At 35.7% G+C, this 26,631-nt stretch overlaps 1 protein-coding gene across 2 annotated transcripts in view; it reads left to right on the top strand.

The window, feature by feature from the left end:
- Nucleotides 1-26,300, top strand: part of LOC149779425 (uncharacterized) — a 47,245-nt gene extending 20,945 nt beyond the window's left edge. For both annotated transcript variants that reach the window (XM_089940083.1, XM_089940084.1), the window contains exons 4-5: nt 13,704-13,935; nt 20,284-26,300. In XM_089940083.1, coding sequence (XP_089796209.1) covers nt 13,704-13,935; nt 20,284-20,311 — 260 coding nt within the window. In that variant the 3' untranslated portion in view covers nt 20,312-26,300. The remainder of the gene's footprint in view (nt 1-13,703; nt 13,936-20,283) is intronic.
- The last annotated feature ends 331 nt before the right edge of the window (nt 26,301-26,631 follow it).

The raw sequence follows: 26,631 nt of genomic DNA on the forward strand, positions 1-26,631 counted from the left end.
GAAAATAAAGCTTCCTAGAATAAAATTAAAATGCAAGGTCAATAACGCCAAACCGAAACCTCTAACCGACCGAGATTTCTCAAATTGGGTTAGCACATTTTGTTATTTTATTTTTGACGTTTGTGGTTTCAAATTTTTATGCGTGTTCGTTTACCGACTCAATTTTTGTTGTCACTCCCCCTGCGGCTGTAGTGTGGTGTAATTAAATCATTATTATATAAATAACGGAATATCATACAGCTAAACTAGCTCGACAGCGACTAGAGTTATTTAAGAAATATATTCCAGTAAGTGATGCTGTCAAACAAAAATTACAAGAGCGTCAGGAGTATCAGGTGGAATTGGCAGAAGGTGCATAACAATTAATTAAACCGGTTACCAAGGCTACTGAAGGAGTTACAAAGGCTACCAAAGACGTCCCCACGTTGGAGCAAAACGCTAAAGCAACTGGAAAAATGCAGAAAGAACTATACAAAGAAAAAGACTATACGAGAACTTCCAGGTGAAATAGCTGCTCTTCAACCACAATTACAAGGAGAAATACAACAAATACTTTTGAGTATTGACAAAGTCCATGAGGAGGGAGGCGATGTAAGGGATCTTGTTACTCCAAAACCCAAACCAAGACCGAAACCATTAGCCCGATTTTCCGAAGAAGTTCGTAGGAAACGTAAGAAACGTTGCAGGGATGGACCTACTGGTGCAGTAATATCAATGAGCGATGTATTCAGCTTAGGATTTGCGGCACGTAGATTAATGTTAAATGATGAAGAAGACATTTCATGTGTGATTCCACTAGCACATACATTTGGATTTTGCAGACATGTCAGAAAGGTTATTTTGGAGCCAAGCATACAGTTGTACTTGTTAGAAATGACAACGACAATAATGCAATCTGGCGATCAGACGCACTTGGTGCATGCATAGTAAGACTAAAAACTTTAGTTATGGATGCCAGTAATGACTCCATCGCTCTTTTATGAGGTAGTAAATCAACGTTGTCATGGTTGACGATGACAACAGTCAGTATTTCAAGTGAAGTTGTTGGCTTATTTACATGGCAGATAGCATCACTGCAAGGTGTTTCTGCACCGCAACTATATTCATCGCATTTCAGGAAAATGCACGAGAAAACACACAAGCATGAAATTCAACGGCATTTCACACATTTGGAGTTTCTGGTGTTTTTTTAAAGTATAAATGGGTATCAAGAACCATCCGAAGAAGTATTGCTAAGTTTTGATCGCAATAATGTAGCACGCGCATATCATCGTTTGATGACATTTATGGGGCGTGATCAGAATGCTGATTCTGATTTGCAGATATCACAGCGTGATTTTTACAACTCTGTATCCAATCTATTACTTTTCGTTGGAACATTTAGATTTATTCATGCAATCTGTCGTTGATATACACTTCCGAGCTCGTGTAGCACAATCACCACCAAGTATACCTGGTCCACCAGTTATTCCTGGTGGTTACAGATCAGTCGCTGTTATAATCTCAGACAAAACAATGCTACATGAAGGTTTTGGTGGACGAATGAGAGTTATTGACGCTCCAGTAGAAAACATGTAATTGGATACGAGCGATCAGCAATTAAATCGCTCATGATATTATAATGTCATGTCATCATGTTAGTGTTACTCCGACTACTGGTCAGATCAAAAAGCTATAATCAGTATAAAAAAGGAACTGTGGTTTAAAATTATCACTAATAAAGGAACAAATCGCAGGTGGTCCGAATAACATATCATTGTCAGAACCTCAGCTCAGGGACTTCAGTGAAGCCAGAAGATCAAAGACCGGCATACGACTTAATCTTTCTGCGGGAGCCATTAAAGACATCGCTAAGACGAGTGGTATATTTCCACTTCTCGCAGTTATACCAGCGTTGATAGCAGCTGCAGCCCCAGCTGTTGCAAAAGCAGCTTAACTTGTGCTGGAATGGCACTATAAAAACAACAGGTCACGAAATCAAGACTTCCAAAACAAAGGGAAAGGTCCAAGACTGCCAGGTACGGAAATGGTTTAAGAATTCCCGGGACAATTCGTTGATTCTTCCTATGTCCAATTTTGATTTAATTGATGCTGCTAAGCCATTAAAAATAACAAAAAACTTAAGATGTGTATTTATCCATGATCAATTACCAAAAACAACCAAATATCCGGGAAACCGTTATCATTAATCGCGATAACAACTCTGAAAAAGGTACTAATTGGGTTGCGTAAGAGATTGATCTACGTGGAATTTGTTATTTTGTTTCGTATGAACTGTCACAACCAAAAGAATTTTTTAAATATGACAGCAGACTTCACAACACTCCAATCTGGTATTCAACATTACCAGCACAGGCAATAACATATCCGACGATATGTGGACGTGAAGTACTCGCTGTGATCAATGCCGTGTCAAGATCGCTGACACCACCTCATAACGTCGTGCACAAGTATACCACTTTCTGCAACATTTTAAACAGGTCTTAGTTAATATACAATGGTAGATATTTACGGAAGATCTTCTCGCCTGCAACTATTAACAAGGCCAAGAATGAACTAGCTGATTTTCAGGATAAACAATGGTGATTAAAGACGAGCAATATCCTGTTGATAGATATTATCCTTCGGGTTTCAGATCCAACTGAAGATAATTTGGCCGTATTTACTAAGAACGGTAAAATTTAAAATGCACTTGAATCAGTCTTAACACTCGTGGGAGAGATTACTAGACGTATCAGAAGAAGTGGGGATATTATGTAAGGCGATCCCAACATGAGTAAAAATACAATTATTAGTGTGAGAGAACCAAAATCAGATTATGATGTGGCATAAATAAGATACGTAGACAGTAACAAAAACACACTCAGAACTGAGATTGATGATACAATGACTGGTTCTCTCAATATGGCTAATAATAAGATTACTGATCTTAGAGAACCAGAATCAAATTATGACGATGTAACGAAGACATTCGTCGACAATATCAACATCCAGATGATGACATCGTTAATGACAAGCAATGATGGATTGACCACATTTAGATCTGAAGTTTCTACTCACGTAAAAGCGTTTACAAATTTGTGGTAGAAACACAAATAGGACCAATCATGAAATTTTTGAGAATCCAGCAGTTCTTGATAGTAAGCTCTCTGAAAAACAAATTACCGATAGTGTAGTATATACAGTAGCGTCTGGATCAGCATTATGGGTACCACCCAATAAATCCATCAACCATCGCGATGAGGTTACCGGTATATACAGGTTCTCAGTACTCAGCGTTACAAGATTCACGATATCTACCACAATTTCACGGCGTTATCCACTAACTGGATCTTCTGTATTGTTGGCAGTTCTAGATCACAACGATGAAGTAACATTTGTGGTGGAACCCGAAGAAAAAGGCACCCCAGTGTTGTACTATTGGTGTCTTGAATTAATCGCTAAACCAATACCTATTTAAAATATAATTAATCAAAACCCAATCGAAGTTCAGCATTTCAGATACGAGCAAGTGTGTTCGTGGCATACCCAACTAAAAAATATCACCGATGATTATACATTAAAACAAAAACAAAATACCGCAGACATGTCGTTGTTATTGATAAAATGTTATACTCTGCATCTGCTGTCATCGCTAGAACAGTAATGGTCATCGGTGCATTATCAACTACATATGCAATAGCACCTGTGATAGTAATCGGCGTTGCAGTTGTAACAGGAGTTGCTGATGTTCTTAATATCATCGGAAAAGACAAAACCACATGCGCGGCTGATAAAGTACACCAGTATACAATAAAATTACATACAGCGACGCTAGCATACTCTAAATTATCTTTATTGATATCATCAAGTCTCAGATCAGGAATTCACAGAAATGATTAAGATTTATCATGAGGCAATAGCTACGTCGAGGACGGAGTCATTGTCTACGAGAAACGGTATTAGACCTCCGATATAATAAATAATAATAATGGTCAACGTCGAACGAATTACTACAACACATCGTAGCTAATACAACACCGCTGAAAACCACGATGATATCCAATCAAAGAAATTCTCAGAAATAAAAAATTTTATACTACAGCCAGGAATGAACTATTCCTTAATGACTTCATCATCGACTCTGTCAAGGATTTCATACTTTCACTTTGCTTATCTGTTACTGACGTTTTCACTAATTTCCCTTTCACAGTCACTGGTGACACCATTTTTAATTTTATAATGAATAATTTGACTCTTGACTGTCAAGGACGTTGTCACTCGTTGATATAATCTTTCTCAACTGTCATACTCACGTATTCACAATCATTTTTGTTTCGTATTCGTGAGATAATTCTTATCTAATTTTCTCAATCGCGAGTGAAACGAATTGTTCAGCTTGTGTATCTCTGACTGTCGCCAATAATAGTAACACAGACTGCTGAATCAGCTTAATAAATCGGAATTCTGCTGGTAATGTATATCTTTTTTCGGATCTTCGCTGTTGTAATGATTCAAAATCACAAATAATTTTTTCAGGATCAAGTTGATCATAAATTTGCATACTGTCATGACGTAATTTTTCAATCGCAGAAATAGTAACATTAATATTTTCGAAATGTATTATCTGTTTAAAATAAAATTATTTCTGAATCTGAATAATTGTATTCCTGAATCAGATTTGGAATTATAAAATATCGTGTAATCCAGTTGAAATCCTAAAATTGATAGTGAAAATGGTACTCAAAATTGTGCAATCCAACTGAAATTCTAAATTTGATTGGGTAAATAGTACTCAAAATCGTGCAATCCAGCTGAATTTTCAAAATTATTTCATAATACAAATTATTTCAGAAATTTTTTTTATCAAATTATTAATCAAAATCGTGCAATACGAAACATTTTGGGTAATAATCAGTAAAAACTAAAATATTTCATCAGAACTGAATAATTTATAAAAGAATAAAAATAAAAATTAAACAGTAGCAATGACGAGTGGTTACCATTCCATGGGTATCCTTCATTTGCCAGTATTTGTCGTTTAATGAGGGCTCCTTCATACAAAGCCTTTCTTATGGCCGACATTCTTTGTTATTTTTCTGAATGTTGTATGGGACACCCTTCATGAGGCTTTTCTTTCTGGCGACATTCTTTCTTAATGTCCTTGTATGGGCATACCCTTCATTTTTCTGAATGTTGTATGGGGCACCCTTCACGAGGTTTATCTTTCTGGCGACGTTATTTCTGAATGTCTTTGTATGGGTATACCCTTCAATGAGGTTGAGTGCTTATCATTGTTACTGTTTATTTTTTTTTAAGGACGGCACAATACATATAATCTTAATTATTTGGCCGGCACAACATACACGAACGGGTGCCTTCTCTACGTTCAACAATAGTCTGCACATCCTTTCCCATAATCAATCCCGGGAGAGTGCAAAAGAGCAACCACCACGTGGTGACATGTTGGGAAGGTGCGCTTGTCTGTTCAAGTTCGAGCAAATGGGCGGGCTCCCACTTTTAAATGAAAAATTGCAAACATTTTTCCACCGTCGACATTTGTCAGTCACGGGATCGGAACACCAGATCTCGAGAATGAGATCCCGCCACGCTAACGCTGCATCACGGATCATCCTTGCTGATATATGTTTCAGACAATTTTATGAAGTTATCTATACTAGAGTTCAACAAGTGATCGTTATACTGAATAAATCATAATTGTTGTAAACTGCAGCGTGGATTTAATTGAATTTCCCAAACACACCGTATAAAATATCTGCATTTAATAATCACACATACATTGCTGCCACATGTCATGGTGTGTTAAAATACATGTAGGTCTATGTACAGCTATATTACCTCGAGATCTAAAAATAACTTGCTGTATTTGACGCAGGTGAGGTATACTTGTTGTTTTCCTGAATTTATCAGGAACGAAGTTAAAAGGTGTAAATATTCTTCTACTAATTTGCACTGTTACAAATTAGGCTGCTCCACTGACAGCTAATTGCCACACAGACAGTTAATGTATTGAATATAACAGTTACGATGTCACAAAATAATCGCTGCAGTCATAAAATATTACGCATTTGCAAGGGAGACTACTGCTTAATCACTATATCGGAGAAAGCGTTGTTTGACAGAGTTATCTCCCTTCACAGTTCATGCTTATGAACTACTGAAATGTTATTTTTTTTATAATTCATTGAAAACGCTGAGTTGTATATTTTATCCGCGACGTGTTGTACCGAAGTCATGTAAATATCAAAATATTTGCCAGCTGTATTCATAGATTAAAATATTATTTCTTCACCAATCTCTATATTCATATTGTTGGTGTTTACCGGTTCTTCCAAATTTGCGATTTTGAGTTTGCGTAATAGCTCGTAAATTACACAAATTATTATTTTCCGGATTTGAATCAATATGATCGATCACAAGACCGTCTTCGATTAGTCCGTGGAAACATTCGTACACAAACCTATATGAGTAATAATTCTTATTCCACTGAGTGAATTTGAGATAACCAGATTTATCGACAGAACCGACTGGCTCTTTTAATGACAGTTCCTAATTACACCATCTCGAGATGCTTCATAATTCTTGATGATGAGATGTTTCATAAATTTATTTTGCTCTATTTATATGATAATATTATTTGTCTAAATAATTATTTTGAAAATCTGGCTAGATAGTCATTAGAGTTTTTATGGGAGATTCATCGTAGTCATGTTATCCTAATATTGTTTCAGCTCTCCTTTTTTACCACCTCAGTTTACAAACAGCTACGTTTCACCTCTAACTCCTTTCCTAGATTTTAAACACGGTTTTGGTCCTAGACTTCCTCTTCATACGCTTTGCACGTGATATCCACAGAAGTCATTTACGCAAGCTTTATTACAGGGAACTAAAACTAAAAAACCGATCATTAATCATTTGCAATTATTTGAGAGATTATCTGCGATTAAATCCTCTAAAGCTAGGCGAACTCTGGTTGATCCGACGAATAAAACTCTGATTAAAAGTATTCGTGTCGCCAAGAAAGAATATCGCGGCGATGGTGCAGCTCGTGTGTGGTCAGCATTCAGAATTATGCACAACGTTGACAAAAGTCGCATCTATGCTACAATGTATGACCAACGAGCAGCGACGATTATTGATTATAGAATAAAGTTATAGAATAAAGTTTATTGTAGCGGTAGATACCGCCGAAGTAGACGATACATGGATTATCCGTGACAAACGTGACCCTGTTCGATTACATCACACTGGAAATATTGTTACGTTAAATAAAAATTCCAAACCAGGAATGTTGACTGGTATTGACAAGTCATATTATGAACGAGCGTATCCCGTGACTACAGTTGTTTATGCGATATATCCGCTGAATCATAAACATAACATTAATGATCTCATACCGATGAAATTTTCAACGCTAAATTGTGCAGCTGAGCAAGTTACAGATTTTACCAACGCGATACGTGGAAATAGTTTATCAGATCTAAGACGTAATAAATTAAATGAGTGGGCAGAAACAGGTAAAGATACAGGAGCGTCTATCAAAGATATCATTGAACTGGGAAAGAAATTAAAATTTCCAATAATGGTAAAAACAACAACCGAAGAGATTTTGTACAAATCTAAATATAAATAGAAAGGAGTTCCGATCATAATGCGCATGCGTGGACTTCGGCTATAACAATATTTCCACTAAATCAAACTTAAATTCTATGACGGTGAAACGTTTGATTTTGTCAGAAATATCAGGAAAGTCATCATGTATCTGCGAGGCTGTTTCAAAGTTCCGATGATGGAAACTATGATCATTTTGTACGACCTAATGGATATATTTATCGTACAGAATCTCTCCACGAGGAAATGAAATATCTTGCGTCGAAATATACCGCGTACAATGACGTTGTGCTTAAAGATTTTAATGAAAATACAAAATTGTTGGACGAGGATGGTAATGATATTATTGATTTTATCACCAATATTGATGGAGTCCCATCTGTAGATGACGTCGATGGATTTATTAATAATCACGTAGTATACGATGATGTGATGCTGGACAAACGATCAAATCCAGCTCGGATATTTACTCGAGGCAGGCACAAAACACAGACGTGATTTATGTTACTCAGTGACATACACAAATACATAAAGTGATCAGAGATAACTGCAATATTTTAGTTGTGTTTAGTGGAGTCGATACACATACTCTACGAAACATTCATCTGGCTTGGTGTTCAGGGGATATGGATATGATTAAGTTCAAAAACTTATTTTCACGTGCGCAAACTACCGCACATGGATAAATTTACATGATTCTCGGTCGCAATATCGTGCAGGTCTTGATAGAATTTTCGGTTAAGAGAAAGCAGCAGGGAGGGTGGCAACATAAAATGTGTGTCCGGGTGGGTGAACGAACACGCATACACATTTGAATAAAACAAACGATAAAATAAAATAACAAAATCAGCTAACCCAGTTTAAGAAATCTCGGTCGGTTAGAGGTTTGGCGTTATAGACCTTGAATTTTCATTTTTGCGTAGGAAGCTTTATTTTTGCAAATGGACCCTTCTAAAAATGGTCTGTTCAACCTTCCTGCTGCTTGGATTATTAAAAGTCCGATGTTCTGCAAACTTAGATACCGAGCCTCCATGGGGTATTTTAAAGACGATCAAAAGTGACACAAGTACCACTCCTTGCTGTCTTACTCCACTTCAGAGGCTGGAGGTTGCCGTTGTTCAAAAGTTCCCGATGATTTGTTGAATTTGTCTGAGCTCTTTTAACATCTGTTTTGATGAGTTTGCTGTGCTCAATCGATCAGGAATTTTGCTGTGTCGACTCACTAAATCAGGAAATCTGAAATTTATTTTGCTAGTCTTATTCTCTTCACAAATGGACTATCATTCCTCGAGTTTCGATATTTTCCTTCGAAGTCAAATGACACATCGACACTGCAATTTTTACTCTTCCAACGACCGAACTAATTATGTATTGCATTTTATGCGTGGAGAAACATTATACCTCAAAGAAACAGAACAGTTGATGACGAACGAGCATATATTATTTAATAAGACATTTTTTAACATTTTTATTAAAGGTAACAATGTGTAATAACCATGCTTCTTCAACCCACGACTTGCCGAAGTTTAAAACAATGGGTTGTTCCACGTCGTTTAGTTTATCTGTGCAAATCAGCCGAAGGGTTTATCCCTAATCAGTGCTTAGAGAAATACGGCATGCAAGATCACCTTTAGCTATTGTGAGTAAATTAAATAATCTGTCGAATGCTAGTTGTTTATCTCTAACCGCATTCAGTGCGTCACGGGTCACGGGGGGGGGGGGGGAGGGTGCGGACCGCTCCAGGTGAGACCATGAGAGGATGTGACACAAAAATGACTGTTTATAGAATTTTTGAAACTATGTGCAGGAAAGGGGGGTCCCTGGCGGTTACACCATGAGTTACCACACATAGCTGGCTATACGATGCTTGAATTTTTGTGCAGGAAGGATGTCCATGGGGGTGACACCATGAGTTACCGCACTGGGTGACACCAACCCTGTTGACGCCAATGACCGCATTAACCTTCTAATAAACTCCAAGACAATTATAAAATTGCCTAGGCGTAATAGCGTTACCTCATGATCACCTCTACACAATTACCTGTATAAAATTGCCTAGGGATAATAGCGTTACCTCATGATCACCTCTACACAATTACCTGTATAAAATTGCGTAGGGATAATAGCGTTACCTCATGATCACCTCTACACAATTACCTGTATAAAATTGCCTAGGCGTAATAGCGTTACCTCATGATCACCTCTACACAATTACCTGTATAAAATTGCCTAGGCGTAATAGCGTTACCTCATGATCACCTCTACACAATTACCTGTATAAAATTGCCTAGGCGTAATAGCGTTACCTCATGGTCACCTCTACACAATTACCTGTATAAACTTGCCTAGGCGTAATAGCGTTACCTCATGATCACCTCTACACAATTGCCTGTATAAAATTGCCTAGGCGTAATAGCGTTACCTCATGATCACCTATACACAATTGCCTGTATAAAATTGCCTAGGCGTAATAGCGTTACCTCATGATCACCTCTACACAATTACCTGTATAAAATTGCCTAGGCGTAATAGCGTTACCTCATGATCACCTTTACACAATTGCCTGTATAAAATTGCCTAGGCATAATAGCGTTACCTCATGATCACCTCTACACAATTGCCTGTATAAAATTGCCTAGGCGTAATAGCGTTACCTCATGATCACCTCTACACAATTACCTGTATAAAATTGCCTAGAGGTAATAGCGTTACCTCATGATCACCTCTACACAATTACCTGTATAAAATTGCCTAGGCGTAATAGCGTTACCTCATAATCACCTCTAGACATTTACCTGTATACAATTGACTAGAGGTAATAGCGTTATCTTATAATCACCGCTAGACAATTACCGGAATAAAATTGCTTAGGGTATATAGCGTTACCTTATAATCACTCTAGACAATTACCGGTATAAAATTGCCTAGGGTATATAGCGTTACTTTATAATCACTCTAGACAATTACCCGTATAAAATTGCCTAGAGATAATAGCGTTATCTTATAATCACGTCTAGACAATTACCGGTATGAAATTGCCACGGGATAATATCGTTGTCTTATAAACACCTCTAGAAAATTACCTGTATACAATTGACTAGAGGTAATAGCGTTATCTTATAAGCACCGCTAGACAATTACCGGTATAAAATTGCCTAGGGATAATAGCGTTACCTTATAATCACTCTAGACAATTACCTGTATAAAATTGTCTAGAGGTAATAGCGTTAGCTTATAATCACCGCTAGACAATTACCGGTATAAAATTGCCTAGGGTATATAGCGTTACCTTATAATCACTCTAGACAATTACCGGTATAAAATTGCCTAGGGTATATAGCGTTACCTTATAATCACTCTAGACAATTACCCGTATAAAATTGCCTAGGCGTAATAGCGTTACCAATTGCCTGTATAAAATTGCCTTGAGGTAATAGCGTTACCTTATAATCACCTCTAGACATTTACCTGTATACAATTGACTAGAGGTAATAGCGTTATCTTATAATCACCGCTAGACAATTACCGGTATAAAATTGCCTAGGGTATATAGCGTTACCTTATAATCACTCTAGACAATTACCCGTATAAAATTGCCTAGAGATAATAGCGTTATCTTATAATCACGTCTAGACAATTACCGGTATGAAATTGCCACGGGATAATATCGTTGTCTTATAAACACCTCTGGAAAATTACCTATATACAATTGACTAGAGGTAATAGCGTTATCTTATAATCACCGCTAGACAATTACCGGTATAAAATTGCCTAGGGATAATAGCGTTACCTTATAATCACTCTAGACAATTACCTGTATAAAATTGTCTAGAGGTAATAGCGTTAGCTTATAATCACCGCTAGACAATTACCGGTATAAAATTGCCTAGGGTATATAGCGTTACCTTATAATCACTCTAGACAATTACCGGTATAAAATTGCCTAGGGTATATAGCGTTACCTTATAATCACTCTAGACAATTACCCGTATAAAATTGCCTAGGCGTAATAGCGTTACCAATTGCCTGTATAAAATTGCTTTGAGGTAATAGCGTTACCTTATAATCACCTCTAGACATTTACCTGTATACAATTGACTAGAGGTAATAGCGTTATCTTATAATCACCGCTAGACAATTACCGGTATAAAATTGCCTAGGGTATATAGCGTTACCTTATAATCACTCTAGACAATTACCCGTATAAAATTGCCTAGAGATAATAGCGTTATCTTATAATCACGTCTAGACAATTACCGGTATGAAATTGCCACGGGATAATATCGTTGTCTTATAAACACCTCTGGAAAATTACCTATATACAATTGACTAGAGGTAATAGCGTTATCTTATAATCACCGCTAGACAATTACCGGTATAAAATTGCCTAGGGTATATAGCGTTACCTTATAATCACGTCTAGACAATTACCGGTATAAAATTGCCTAGGGTATATAGCGTTACCTTATAATTACGTCTAGACAATTACCGGTATAAAATTGCCACGGGATAATATCGTTGTCTTATAAACACCTCTAGAAAATTACTAGAGGTAATAGCGTTATCTTATAATGACCTCTAGACAGTTACCGGTATAAAATTGCCTAGGGTATATAGCGTTATCTTATAGTCACCTGTAGACAATTACCTTCATAAAATTGCCTAGGGATAATAGCGTTACCTTATAATCACCTCTAGACAGTCAACGGTATACAATTGACTTGAGGTAATAGCGTTATCTTATAATCACCGCTAGACAATTACCGGTATAAAATTGCCTAGGGTATATAGCGTTACCTTATAATCACTCTAGACAATTACCCGTATAAAATTGCCTGCGGATTAATTGATAACATTAAGCGTGCAGCTCAACAATTCGCAACTGTTTATTATTCATCGTGGCAACAGGTTACGCGCATATAGTCGAGAAATGTATATCTCTCTTTTATTTTGCAAGATTTACTGACAATTATGTTTGTTAAAATACCACCGTGTTGGAAGGAGGAGGGGACTGGACTCAAAATCATGGTTTACGTTACTGTTATGATTAATATCGTCCAACTAGGTTACTGCCAGCTACTTTTTGTGTTGAGAACAGTGGATATTTTTTAAACGTATTTATTTATTGATAACGGAGCCTTAATTTATTTTATAAAACTGTGCGGACACTAATACATATTTCGCTGAATTACCTGTCTTAGAGAAACTTAACAGTGACCACAAATCAGTCATGCAGTCACACGTGACTACTTTATATGTGATTTCGTAATAGAATCCAATCGAGTACATATGCATTGGGTAGAAAACGTCGCGTTTTATGAAAATCAAAACATATCATAACGTTATTTAGAAGTAAGAATCATTTATATGGATGTTTTACTTACGCATAATTTTTGCCAGTGAAGTACATCTGCTTCTAACTAACTATTCTTGTCTTCAAACTGTTAGTTCTAATTGTTAATCAACATGGGCAGTAAACTGAATTAACTATGAAAGTAAGAGTGGTCTCGTAATAGTTGTCACAGTCTGCAGACTTGCACAGAAACATAATCGGTTATTTGATTGATTAATTATTTACATACTTTTTTTATGTATATCCCACCGTTACCTGTGAAGTAGATCCCGCTGGATGTGGGTATGATTTTGTACATCGATACTATTATGTTGAAGGTACCTAAGCCTCATCCACAAAGCATGCTATCGAATGATGTTCATCTCAGCAGAAATGTCAGGTAGAAGGTAATTATGGATAAATATGGAGTTTTGCCCGCTGTTTTGTTAGATATGACATGTGCACTTGTTAATTAACTATGCTGCTGGAGAGCACTATAATTCCGATATAATTCAAGCAAAACACTTTTGCTTTGATTTTCTTTGTTCTTGGTTTCATAGGTTTAATCGTGCAATCAGATTCGAACAATTACTAAAGCTGGTTTTGATAGCAAACTGGTTCATGGGCAACGCTGTTATACTATTTGTATATATCACTATACCCTGGGAACAGCATTAACAACGTTCGTACATGGAATTTATTTGTTTAGAAAGTATATGACTTGACAACTTTTTCATAATATATTTTATTCAATTGCAAGGTGATCAGCGTGCCCACAGTGTTAGTGACACTTTTGTTATGCAGAATATGATATCATGTCCAGATGGACATTTGATTCGTAAGGAATTCGTATTACAAGAACAAGAACCAAAGATGGCCGAAATTCCTACTGTTGTTTCATGTCCATTCTGCATTTGCTTCACCGCCATGCACAGAAGAGAGGAAAATGTGTTCAGTTGTTTGAACCCCGATTGTCTAATGAAGTTCTACAGGTGAGTTCATTTTAAAACATTTAAAAAGCTCCATAACAAATGTTCGCCTGTCCGTTTATGCTAGAGTATACTTAAAAAATGAAGATGACATCCGCCACCGTTAGGCAATGGCAATGAAGGGTTTGAATAATATCACTATGATTTTTTCAGCACAAGATTGGCTATACATGGCGGCCAGTATTAATGGTGGAGAAAGAACCCGGGAAAGCCACGGAAAGAGCCACCGACCCACGATAAGCTGCTGGCAAGTTTTCTCACATACCCACATTAGCCGAACCCGAAACTCGAATCCACGGTGGTATTTACATTTCATTTATTTAACATGAAAGCAAGAATGTTTGGATCAAGAAAAATATCGTGCCTTATTTTACAAGCTTGGATGGTCTAAAAGTGTGGCCAGTACTTGTTGTGTTACAAAATAACATACAAGAAAATAAAAGTGATTATTGATTGAAAATAGTTTTGGAACAAATTTAACGAGTGCGTTGGAAAGATGCTGATTTACAAGTTACAATAAATGACGGTACTATTATACATAACCTCGTCAACTAGGATTGCAGGGTAGTATTATGACGGAACACAATGCAACTAGGATTGCAGGGTAGTATTATGACGGAACACAATGCAACTAGGATTGCAGGGCAGTATTATGACGGAACACAATGCAACTAGGATTGCAGGGCAGTATTATGACGGAACACAATGCAACTAGGATTGCAGGGTAGTATTATGACGGAACACAATGCAACTAGGATTGCAGGGCAGTCTTATGACGGAACACAATGCAACTAGGATTGCAGGGTAGTATTATGACGGAACACAATGCAACTAGGATTGCAGGGCAGTATTATGACGGAACACAATGCAACTAGGATTGCAGGGCAGTATTATGACGGAACACAATGCAACTAGGATTGCAGGGCAGTATTATGACGGAACACAATGCAACTAGGATTGCAGGGTAGTATTATGACGGAACACAATGCAACTAGGATTGCAGGGCAGTATTATGACGGAACACAATGCAACTAGGATTGCAGGGCAGTATTATGACGGAACACAATGCAACTAGGATTGCAGGGCAGTATTATGACGGAACACAATGCAACTAGGATTGCAGGGCAGTATTATGACGGAACACAATGCAGTTAGGATTGCAGGGTAGTATTATGACGGAACACAATGCAACTAGGATTGCAGGGCAGTATTATGACGGAACACAATGCAACTAGGATTGCAGGGTAGTATTATGACGGAACACAATGCAACTAGGATTGCAGGGTAGTATTATGACGGAACACAATGCAGCTAGGATTGCAGGGCAGTATTATGACGGAACACAATGCAACTAGGATTGCAGGGCAGTATTATGACGGAATTCAATGCAACTAGGATTGCAGGGTAGTATTATGACGGAACACAATACGACTAGGATTGCAGGGTAGTATTATGACGGAACACAATGCATATTTGATATTACTAAATAAATACATTTAAATTCTGCCTAATTGACAGTACACGATGAAAATCTCGAAAACTTTTCAAGGCCAGTCTATAATGATTCGAGTAAACCATATAGCTTATTCAAAGCACAGTTCAAATAATGATTCGAGTACAACATATAGCTTATTCAAAGCACAGTTCAAATAAAAACATCACGACATAAACGTTGTCGATCTAAATTCAACCAAATAACTGACAAAATTTAACACAATTGCCAAAGAGTTTCGAAGGATTGAAAACTTTTCAATATTCTGTAAACGAAGGACCCTATTTTGTACTGTCATCATAACACTTAAAAACAGTTTTTAAAGCTTGACGTACTCTCAGGATGCTTTATGCCGTTTTAAATGACCAATGAAGAACGGTATGTAAGGCACCTTTATTACGACCTTGTCAGTCGATTTGGGAGCAACTAAATAAATAGATAGCCCAAAGATAACATAATTCTGAATACAAATAATCATAAACTGTAAAGTCTACTTATACCATACAAAATCACGATTGAAAAAATACACAATGACCTTTATGTTACGTACGTGGATGATCTCTCTCTCTCTCTCTCTCTCTCTCTCTCTCTCTCTCTCTCTCTATATATATATATATATATATATATATATATATATATATATATATATATATATATATATATATATATATACATATATATATATATATATATATATATATATATATATATATATATATATATATGTATGTATATATATATATATATATATATATATATATATATATATATATATATATATATATATATATATATATATATATACTGCTACAACTTTAGGTCTTAGACTCTGCAACGGAAAAAGGTTCAGTCAAATCAATAGTTTTTTATTTGAGTTACGAAGTGATAATTGAAGAAAAACTTATAATATTGTGACTTAAATCCAAATAATCATAAATAACTTATCGGAAGTCCAAAAGTATAGACTATTCCGAATGAATAAACCAAAATGTCTTGATATACCAATAGTCTTGAATGTCCTGATGTACCAAAGCTATAATCCAGAAGGTCTGTGATTGAGCTCACAATATTTCCATAATAATGTGTTAATTCAGTCAATGAGCACATTTTATTTCCAATGACTAATTTAAATACATAATTCGTCTTATTTTATAAATGAACATAGATGCATAGGATTCCACAGACTGTTCTTAAACAGAATGGAATAATATGTTTAACAAACCATGAATGAATAATATGTTTTCCAAATCACTGCTGGTGATAGGTCGGCGTTGTGGTATTTATTTCCTTATATCTCTCTTCCTTTAATTTCTTGGTTTCATTAACCCTCTTGGCTGTAGACTGTGCTCTTTTCCAGATTGTAAAACAGGTATGGAGCTATTTTACTTCCATTAACAATATAATACTCAACCTAAACACGTGTCAGTTTTTCTTCTCCTGGGATCAAACAATATTCGTACGCTCTTCTACGTCAGATATCGTCTATCGTAATTCAACTAAGCTAAGATATAGCCAGTTTGCAGCCTACTTTATATTCACTCTAGATGCTAAATTAATGTCTTTTCTAGCTGGTCCAAGCATTTCTAACGGAAATCGTGACATAATTAGACCAGTACTGCACCCCCGTGGGCTGTAAATCACAATCTGACAACGTTGGTCGACACGTGTGCCTAATGCTACCACCATCGATTCTTGGCTGAAAAGAACTCACAATTTAATTAGACAAATGAAATTATGATATTTACTCCTGATCCCAACTACGTTATTTTGCTAATTAGCGATGCTAATATACACATTAAAATTAATTTTCAGCATACATGATACATATCATTAAAGATATCAGAGTAATCTATGAAATTCTTGCAATACACGATTTCTATTACATCTGAGTAGGGTAATTCGAACAAATTCATATAATCCATGAGTTATATAACATTTACGACAAAAAGCATGCAAAGCGTTAACTTCTGAACTCAAGGAAAATTGAAGTATGCATTTAAACGAATAAATTCAACAAATAATTACAAACATACATCAATGAACATATCGTATACAATTGAGACAGTTCTTTTGTGCCTTCCAGAGCACTCGCTCTCTTATCGTCAGAGAGTTTCCTATGTCACCATCTTGGACTTGGGGTCTCTCAAGTTTCCAGACCCCCTGTCCCTTGGACGATTTGTTGAACGAGAAGAGTACGTTTTACTGATCTCGAAGGCAAGCTTCTCCGTTCGGCACAAAACCTCAGACTGACTAATATCACGAGGGAGATTACTTTAAAACCTTGAGTTTCATCTGCCCCCCCCCCCCCCGCCCGTTTATTTTTGCCAATCAGGATTACTTTCTCCAACCGCCAATAATTAAACATTCCAATCGAATAATGTCAGAACAATCCTCTCTAATCCGCCTTATTAATAACGATTATGAAAATACCTTTTTTGTGGCACCGGTTTCAAATGGCCAAAACTTTCTCACGACATTTTGTTCCGGTTTGTCTCAACCCTGTAATTCTCTGCACTTAACACTACGTTGACATAAATGTCGGTCTTTTATCGAACGGACTCTAATTCAAATTTAATTCATGCCATAAACAGAGCAGATCCCGTCCCTCGCAGTCAACAATTTAGTTCGAGTCATAACCTTACATCAGTCTTAATGTTGTGTGTCACGCTGACCACGACATAATGTACGGCGAAATTATCTCTACAAAAATTGCCAAAAATATACTTTCAGGGAAATCTTTTTAGATAAAATCTGACAAGACACGGTGTCCCGAGGGAAAAGAGTTTTACAATAAAAGCGTAGGGACTTAATGGAGACGGAGAGTACCACATTCAAGTCTAGAATTTTGAATTATTTAATTCAAAATAAAATTAAAGAACGGGCTGCATTTTACCAAACGTAATTGCTGGCTGCAAATAATTCATCAGATTAATTGGCAATACTCATGCTAAAGCAAGCAAACAGGAAAACAAATCAAATACACGGATCCATCCATTCATTTAAACGACATATGATACACTTGGAACGTCTAAAAGTTAAATTGGTGAAGCATGATTTTAAAGTATAAAACAATTTTTAAAAAGGACTACATTCCAAATATTAATAATGAATTTTTTAAAATCATGCAAGTATTTTCGCGTGACCCATTGATTTACCAACTATATAAAATATAACTTAAAGGATAAGGATACAGAAGACGTATATGACTCAAAAGCATGAGGATATAGAAGAAATGTGCGACTTAAAACGATGATAATAATGAGGACAGGTATGACTTAAATGATGACGATATAGAGGACATGTAGGACTTGAAAGGATGAGAATACAGAGGACATCTAGGACTTAAAGGATATGAATATAAAGAACATGTATGACTTAAAGGATGAGGATAAAGAGGACATGTATGACTTAAAGGATGAGGATATAGAGGACATGTAGGACTTAAAGGATGAGGATATAGAGGACATATAGGACTTAAAGGGTAGGGATATAGATGACATGTAGGACTTAAAGGATGAGGATATAGAGGTCATGTATGACATAAAGGATGAGGATACAGAGGACATATAGGACTTAAAGGATGAGGATATAGAGGACATGTAGGACTTAAAAGATGAGGATATAAGGGATATAGGACTTAAAATGAAGTTATAGAGGACATGTAGGACATAAAGGATGAGCACATATAGGACATAAATGATGAAGATATAGAGGACATATATGACTTAAAGGATGAGGATATAGAGGACATGTAGGACTTAAAGGATGAGGATATAAAGGTCATGTATGACATAAAGGATGAGGATATAGAGGACATATAGGACTTAAAGGATGATGATATAGAGGACATGTATGACATAAAGGATGAGGATATAGATGACATGTAGGACGTAAAGGATGAGGATATAGGGGAGATGTAGGATTTAAAATGAAGTTATAGAGGACATGTAGGACATAAAGGATGAGGACATATATAAAGGATGAGGATATAGAGGACATATAGGACTTAAAGGATGAGGATATAGATGACATGTAGGACTTAAATGATGAGGATATAGGGGAGATGTAGGACTTAAAGGTGAGGATATATATGACATGTAGGACTTACAGGATGAGGATATAGGGAAGATGTAGGACTTAAAGGATGAGGATATAGATGACATGTAGGACTTGAAGGATGAGGATATAGGGGAGATGTAGGACTTAAAATGAAGTTTTAGAGGACATGTAGGACATAAAGGATGAGGATATATGACATAAAGGATGAGGATATAGAGGACATGTAGGACTTAAATGATGAGGATATAGAGGGCATGTAGGACTTAAAATGAAGTTATAGAGGACATGTAGGATATAAAGGATGAGGACATATAGGACTGAAAGGGTGAGGATATAGAGGTCGTGTATGACATAAAGGATGAGGATATAGATGACATGTAGGACTTAAAGGATGAGGACATGGAGGACACCTAGGACTTAAAATATGAAGATATATAGGCCATATAGGACTTAAAAGATGAGGATACAGAGGACATGTAAGACATGTATGACTTAAAAGTGAGATTACAGAGGACATGATTGACAAACAAGAGTTATCTCTGTACGACACATCATTTAACTTAAACAAAGTTGAAAAGAATTTGAAGACTAAGGTAGTGAACAGTAAAATGTATGTATATGTATTCGTAAAATAGTATCATTATGAACAATTATGTTGCAATATTGTCCAGCTGAAAATGTTGTACTTTATTTAAAGAATGATCAGCATTCTGATAATTCTTAATGTCCATGCAATTCTAAGACATTTCTGATTTTCCGCATCAGAAAAAAATCAAAACGCGTTTATTTTTTATTTTCAGTGAAGAGAGTGTACAAGGAAATAGCTGAGATGAACGGAAAGCTACAATATTTCACTACCGATAATAGATGACTAATAAGGTCTCCAGTCACGTTACAAAAGGTGTCTCGGTCTTGCTCTGAAACTTTCGATGATATTAGTTTCATCCTTCATATTGATGTTTAGTTATTTCGAGATTTGAAAAAATAAGGTCACCATATGTCCCGAGTAATATGACTGTCTATCGCATAATTATATAACAAGTTGGCACAAAATCTCACACGTATCGGGATGTGAGGAAAAGGGGATAAGGAAGGGGTGGGGAATGATGAGGGATATATGAGGGCTCGGGACTTCGCGAAAGTTTGCTTCAAAGCATTACTGGCTTTGCTTCCGCTCAACTTAGTTCTTCCAGTATTTAAATCCTAAGGTTAGCTTTATGCATTCTGTAATAGAATCGACTTTCCTCACCTTATTCTTTTGCCATTTTATATTATTTTTCTTACATTTGATGCAATAATGTAATCTCTTCCACCCTTTTATTTCCATTTTACCACTTGTTCTTTGTTTTGTCTTTTTATAATTCTTTTAAGCACTCCCCATAAAATTTAAAACAACAATAACAAAACAAACCAATTCTCCCGCATTAGCAATTATTTTGTAAACAAATGTCATGCTTGGCGTTATGAACTTTATTTTATATGTTATAATGTAAGTACATCAATATACAGACTGAGTCTTGATCTCCTTTACAGTTCTGAAGTTCAGTGTTTTCAGTCTTAGGACACCGTCTGACCTATATATTATCATTCTGACCTACTTTTATAGCTCATTTACCATAATGTACCTCCGGAATGCCCCTATTTATACATGATGAGGAAATAAAATATATCTAACATTAATTAACATTTTTAATCATGGTTTGCCTTAAAATGTGTGTGGTGAATAATCTCTTTTGACAATTAGTGCATAAACCTCGATAGCACACATATGTAAAAAGACTAATAATTTGTCCAGTTTTTGTCTTGGAAACAATTTCATTAAAAATGTTTTAAGCTCTCATTTCAATCAACATAGTGATAAGAAATGTCTTTACGAAGCACGCTCTCAGTCATTGTCTTTGATTTAGACAAAGTCAAAAACTTCATTGTAAACCAAATGAACTTCAGTAACCGGTAATAATATCTCGATATCGGATTGGAATATCGAGGAGCTGATTGATTCATAAGTAAAGCAAATGTAACATTTAAATGACAACATTTATAGGTCATTATATGTTTGCACTTTGTAAATCTTGGAGCAAAAATGTCTCAGGCTGTAATGGATTTTTAAGCTGCTTTGATAAAGTCATTTTTTTAAAAAAAAAAATTGTTATCTGAGCCAGGTATATATTATGGGGGCAGGTGTGACAGTCTTTATCTTTAGTTGACACTCTAAGACGAATTTGTTGGAACTTTATTGAATGTGTTGTTGTTCACTTCAGTTGTGAAAAGCTTGATCTTGAAAATGATATTTTATGTGTATTTTACTTTTGATCTGAAAGATCATCCTTGTAGGAAGGGAATCAAAATGAAGGGAAGGAATCAAAATGAAGGGAATCAAAATGAAGGGAATCAAAATGACATTGAGCTATTAAACGAAAAGCAAAAACAACTTTCTACAGACTATCCAGCAGCTGACTTAACCTTGACGGAAGATTTAATGGCCGCCATGGTGACATGCAGGATGTGATATCTTTAATTGGGGGGGGGGGATCCCTATCAATTCTACAATTTCCACCACCAAATCAATCCCTAAAGACAAAGAGATCAATAGTTAAAGAATATTCTTATATAATTGTATTAAACCAATACAATATACATCGTAAATGACGCGTTCCATTGCTATGAAGTTAAAAATGTTAGATGCCGCGCAAATGAAGGTACAAGCATAGCAGATCGTGGTATCGCCTCTAGTGTATTATATCATGACATAAATGAGAGATCGCTGTGAATCAGTACATTTTTCACCAATATGTCAACCGACCTTCTGCAATAGTGACAATCTTTTCACGATTTTTCATAAGGACGATGACGATTCATTAAGATTTTTTATATTAAAAAAATGGGTTAAAATATGTTGTATTCATCTTTAATTATTTTAATTTTTTCAGAAGTCAAACTATACAATTTTGGACTCTGTTCTTGTCAATTTTGATGAAGCATCAACAAGATTGTCAATATGTATCACTTGTCAGCCCAAACCATGAAATAGCATATCCATGGCCTGTTACAATCATCTTCAAATCAACGCTGGTACTTTTATCAATACAGGGCACTGAGACAAGGTAAACAATGCCCTTTACAAAATTTGAAACATATAGTTAAAAAGAAAATTTGAAATCACATCTTACTTTAAAGGGTAAATTAAACAAACTTTTATAAAATGAAGCAGTAACAAAAAGGATAAACTCAAAATTATCGTAACTGCATTCGTTAGATCTTTCAATTTTATTGAATACTTAAGTACAACAGTTTATGGGCGGAATAATTTTAATTATCCTATCATCGATGTATAATACAGAAATGCGCAACGTGTCCAAGTTGATCATCTGTATGCAGAATCATTTCGTTGCAATATAGGACCTAATTAAGGTTGTATTTTAAATCCTCTGGTTTTAAATCTACTCATAAATAATTTATTTACGAAATTAAGAGAGAAATGTAGACATAAATTTCTGTTTTTCCTAATGCACATTAAATATTTGTCACATTTTATGCCGATGAAGTTGCTAATTGTGCATATATTGTGACACATCTACGGCTTCTTGAAAGTTGTGGTATAATTTTGCGTGAAATAAGAATAAATATTAATCTTGATAAAAATAAAAATTTTGGTTTGGGGAAAGGAAGTTTGCTAGGAAACAATGATTGGTGGTACTTCTGAGGCTAGTAATTGAATTAAAACTGTAACAGTATATACTATATGAGGCTTCTGTTTACTCCTAACTCATCTAATAAAAATTAAATAAAGTCTGACATAACGAAAAAGCATTAATTACGATTTGAAAGATTCAAAATAAAATTGGAGCGCAATCTGTTTCTGGCTTTTTAAACCTATTTGACAAAATGGTCTCTCCAATTTTAGGCTACGGACAAAATTGTGGGGATATGTCTAATCAAACAAGATCGAAAATATACACAATACTATATTTTGTAACTATTATTTAAAATTAGAATAGTTTTCCTACATCATTTAGAGCAAATAAATAAACTTACCCCTGTTAACAGCAGAATGTGGACATAACCCGATCTCCAACTGACAGTACTTATCCAATCACAGCAAATTTACGGGGTGAATACGTGATGCAATTCAGTCTAAAAATGAGATATGTTGACGTCTTCTGTTGTCTACTATTCTAAATTAAATACTGCAAATATCCGGTCACAAATTCATTACAGTAAATATTAGAATTTCTGCATCCAGTAATCCTCCTGTCACATGAATATCGCAACAATGTAATGTCTCATTGTGAAAGTGACACTTAGGGTAAACATGGAGCATCTACTGTACTCTGAGCGGTGCAGTACTGTTTTGAACAATGTGACATCATGTGCATTGAATATTCTGTGGTGAAGAAAAAAATCTTTGTATAAAATGTTTTGTTTATTCTGAAGGACGCTTGTTCTTTGATTAATAGTTTTTAAAAAGTTTCATCTACTTTCAAAGGTAAATACTAGTACAACTTCGCTATGGATAACTTTTTAACACAACAAACGAAGGGTGCAACGTCTGCCAGAATTAAAAAGAATCTCAAATGGGTAATGATTTAATTTTAAATTTATTAAAAGAGTTGCTAGACTTGGCGAGCAAACGTTGGACATCATTCAACTCGTTTCATAAATTCAATATCAAGTCATTACCCATTTAAGATCTTCTGGGTACTCTGTGTGATGTCTTTTACTATGACGTATCTGTATTGTATGTGATACCTTTTATTACTAACGTATCTGCAATGTATGTAATGCCTTCTTCTACTAATGTCAATGTCTGATGCCATATACCACTAACATATCTGTATTCTATATGATGCCTTCTACTACTAATGTATCTAAGTGATGCCTTCTATTACTAACGTATCTGGGGCCCCGAGTGGCCGAGTGGTCTAAAGCGCTCTTCGTTACGAATCAGCCAATGTGGGTATGTGAGAAAGCTTGCCAGTAGCTTCTCGTGGGTCGGTGGTTCTTTCCGGGGTTTTCTCGGGTTCTTCCTCCACCATTAATACTGGCTGCCATGTATAGCCTATCGTGTGCTGCAAAATGGCGTTAAACCCCACAACAACAACAACTAACGTATCTGCAATGTATGTAATGCCTTCTACTAATGTCGTCTGTGTGATGCCATATACCACTAACATATATGTATTCTATATGATGGTTTCTACTACTAATGTATCGAAGTGATGCCTTCTATTATTAACGTATATGCAATGTATGTAATGCATTCTTCTACTAATGTCATCTGTGTGATGCCATATACCACTAACGTATATGTATTCTATATGATGCCTTATACTGCTAATGTATCTAAGTGATGCATTCTACTACTAATGTATCTATATGATGCCTTCTACTGCTAATGTATACAAGTGGTGCCTTCTACTGCTAATGTGTCTAAGTGATGCCTTCTACTGCTAATGTATCTAAGTGATGCCTTATACTGCTAATGTATCTCAGTGATGCCTTCTACTGCTAATGTATATAAGTGACGCCTTTCTACTGCTAATGTACCTAAGTGATGCCTTCTACTGCTAATGTATTTAAGTGATGCCTTCTACTGCTAATGTACCTAAGTGATGCCTTCTACTGCTAATGTATCTAAGTGATGCCCTCTACTGCTAATGTATCTAAGTGATGCCTTCTACTGCTATTGTACCTAAGTGATGCCTTCTACTACTAATGTACCTAAGTGATGCCTTCTACTGCTAATGTATCTAAGTGATGCATTCTACTGCTAATGTATCTAAGTGATGCATTCTACTGCTAATGTATCTAAGTGATGCCCTCTAGTACTAACGTATTTGTATTGAATGTGATGCCTTACAAAAAGATAATTGTTGGTACCTGTCGATTTTACTCGATTTTAATATCAAAACATTCTCCATCATTCTATCAATCTCTTCTTACAGAAGTTAAAAAATATTAAATTGTGCAGACTGGAAAAGTCAATATTTTAGCTGGAAATTTATCTTACATTACATAATTCATGCAATGGTTTTTATATATCATAAGTTTAACTGGACAGATGTTTCAAACATTTAAAAGCAAAATTAAAATGAGTTGTTATTGTCGCTGAAATTGGTTTTCCTTTTTGGCGTTAATATGAAAAATAATTGTTCTATCATGACCTTTGATTGAAGTAGTTGTTCTATTACCTGTTGAATTATTTTTGTGTTCGTACTGTGTATAGCCAAGGTTCTGATATGTTAATCATATCTATATCATGGCGGATCCAGCAGATGTATCTGTGCTTCGAGTCTGTGAATTTAATTGGATGCGGCAGTAAGCCACCGCATCCAACAAAAATTAAGTTGTTTAAATTTGAACACTGTTCCTACATGTTCGAGACAAGGGCAGCATAGAACTTGAATGGGCTCATCTTGTTTTTGCTCTAATTTCCATTAGAAAAACTTCAACAAATTAGTCATTTATCTTAAGTTGCATTTCATAATTTGGAATATCGTTGACATCGTGTTGGACATTTGGACATAAATATCTGACAAATATTGTAATAAAGTGTTTTTGTTTATTTCTTTTATACTTTCAACACATGTTTGGTCTTTAAGTAGAGAGTTATTGAACTTCCAAAATAATTTTCCCTTCTTGAAGTTCCCAAGGGCCTAACATATTTCTTCTGCTTTCTTATCAAGTTCTTTAGTAAAACATTTATCAACCAACATTTCCCCATGTCAGTTTCAAGCACACATTCACTACCAACATTAGATACGCCCATCAGATATACCGGTGACATTTCCACCCCACATTGTTTCTCCAGGTTTGTCTTCAACTAGTACTAATATTAGTACCCTTACTCGTACCTCGTGGACAGGGTACTAACATGAGCATATATGTGTTAATGGAGCAAGCCGGGTGTGAATCACACCCGGCGCTCTTTTAGCCTAAAAATAACACTTTAAACAAATTCCTTGCATAGAATCCCATCAATTGAGTAGTCCTCTTATTTAATACCGGAAGTATCGAAAATCATTGTAGAAATCGTTTACCTTTTTTAGCCGATATTTTCGTTTAGTTTGTCCGCCATATTATTTCAAATAATGATTGCTTCCGTTCTCAGCCTTGTTTGTTTGTGTGCCATATAAGGACATTGACGC

The sequence above is a fragment of the Sinohyriopsis cumingii genome, chromosome 17 (assembly GCF_028554795.1).
Source record: "Sinohyriopsis cumingii isolate HCF-2022 chromosome 17, ASM2855479v2, whole genome shotgun sequence".
NCBI lineage: Eukaryota > Metazoa > Mollusca > Bivalvia > Unionida > Unionidae > Sinohyriopsis > Sinohyriopsis cumingii.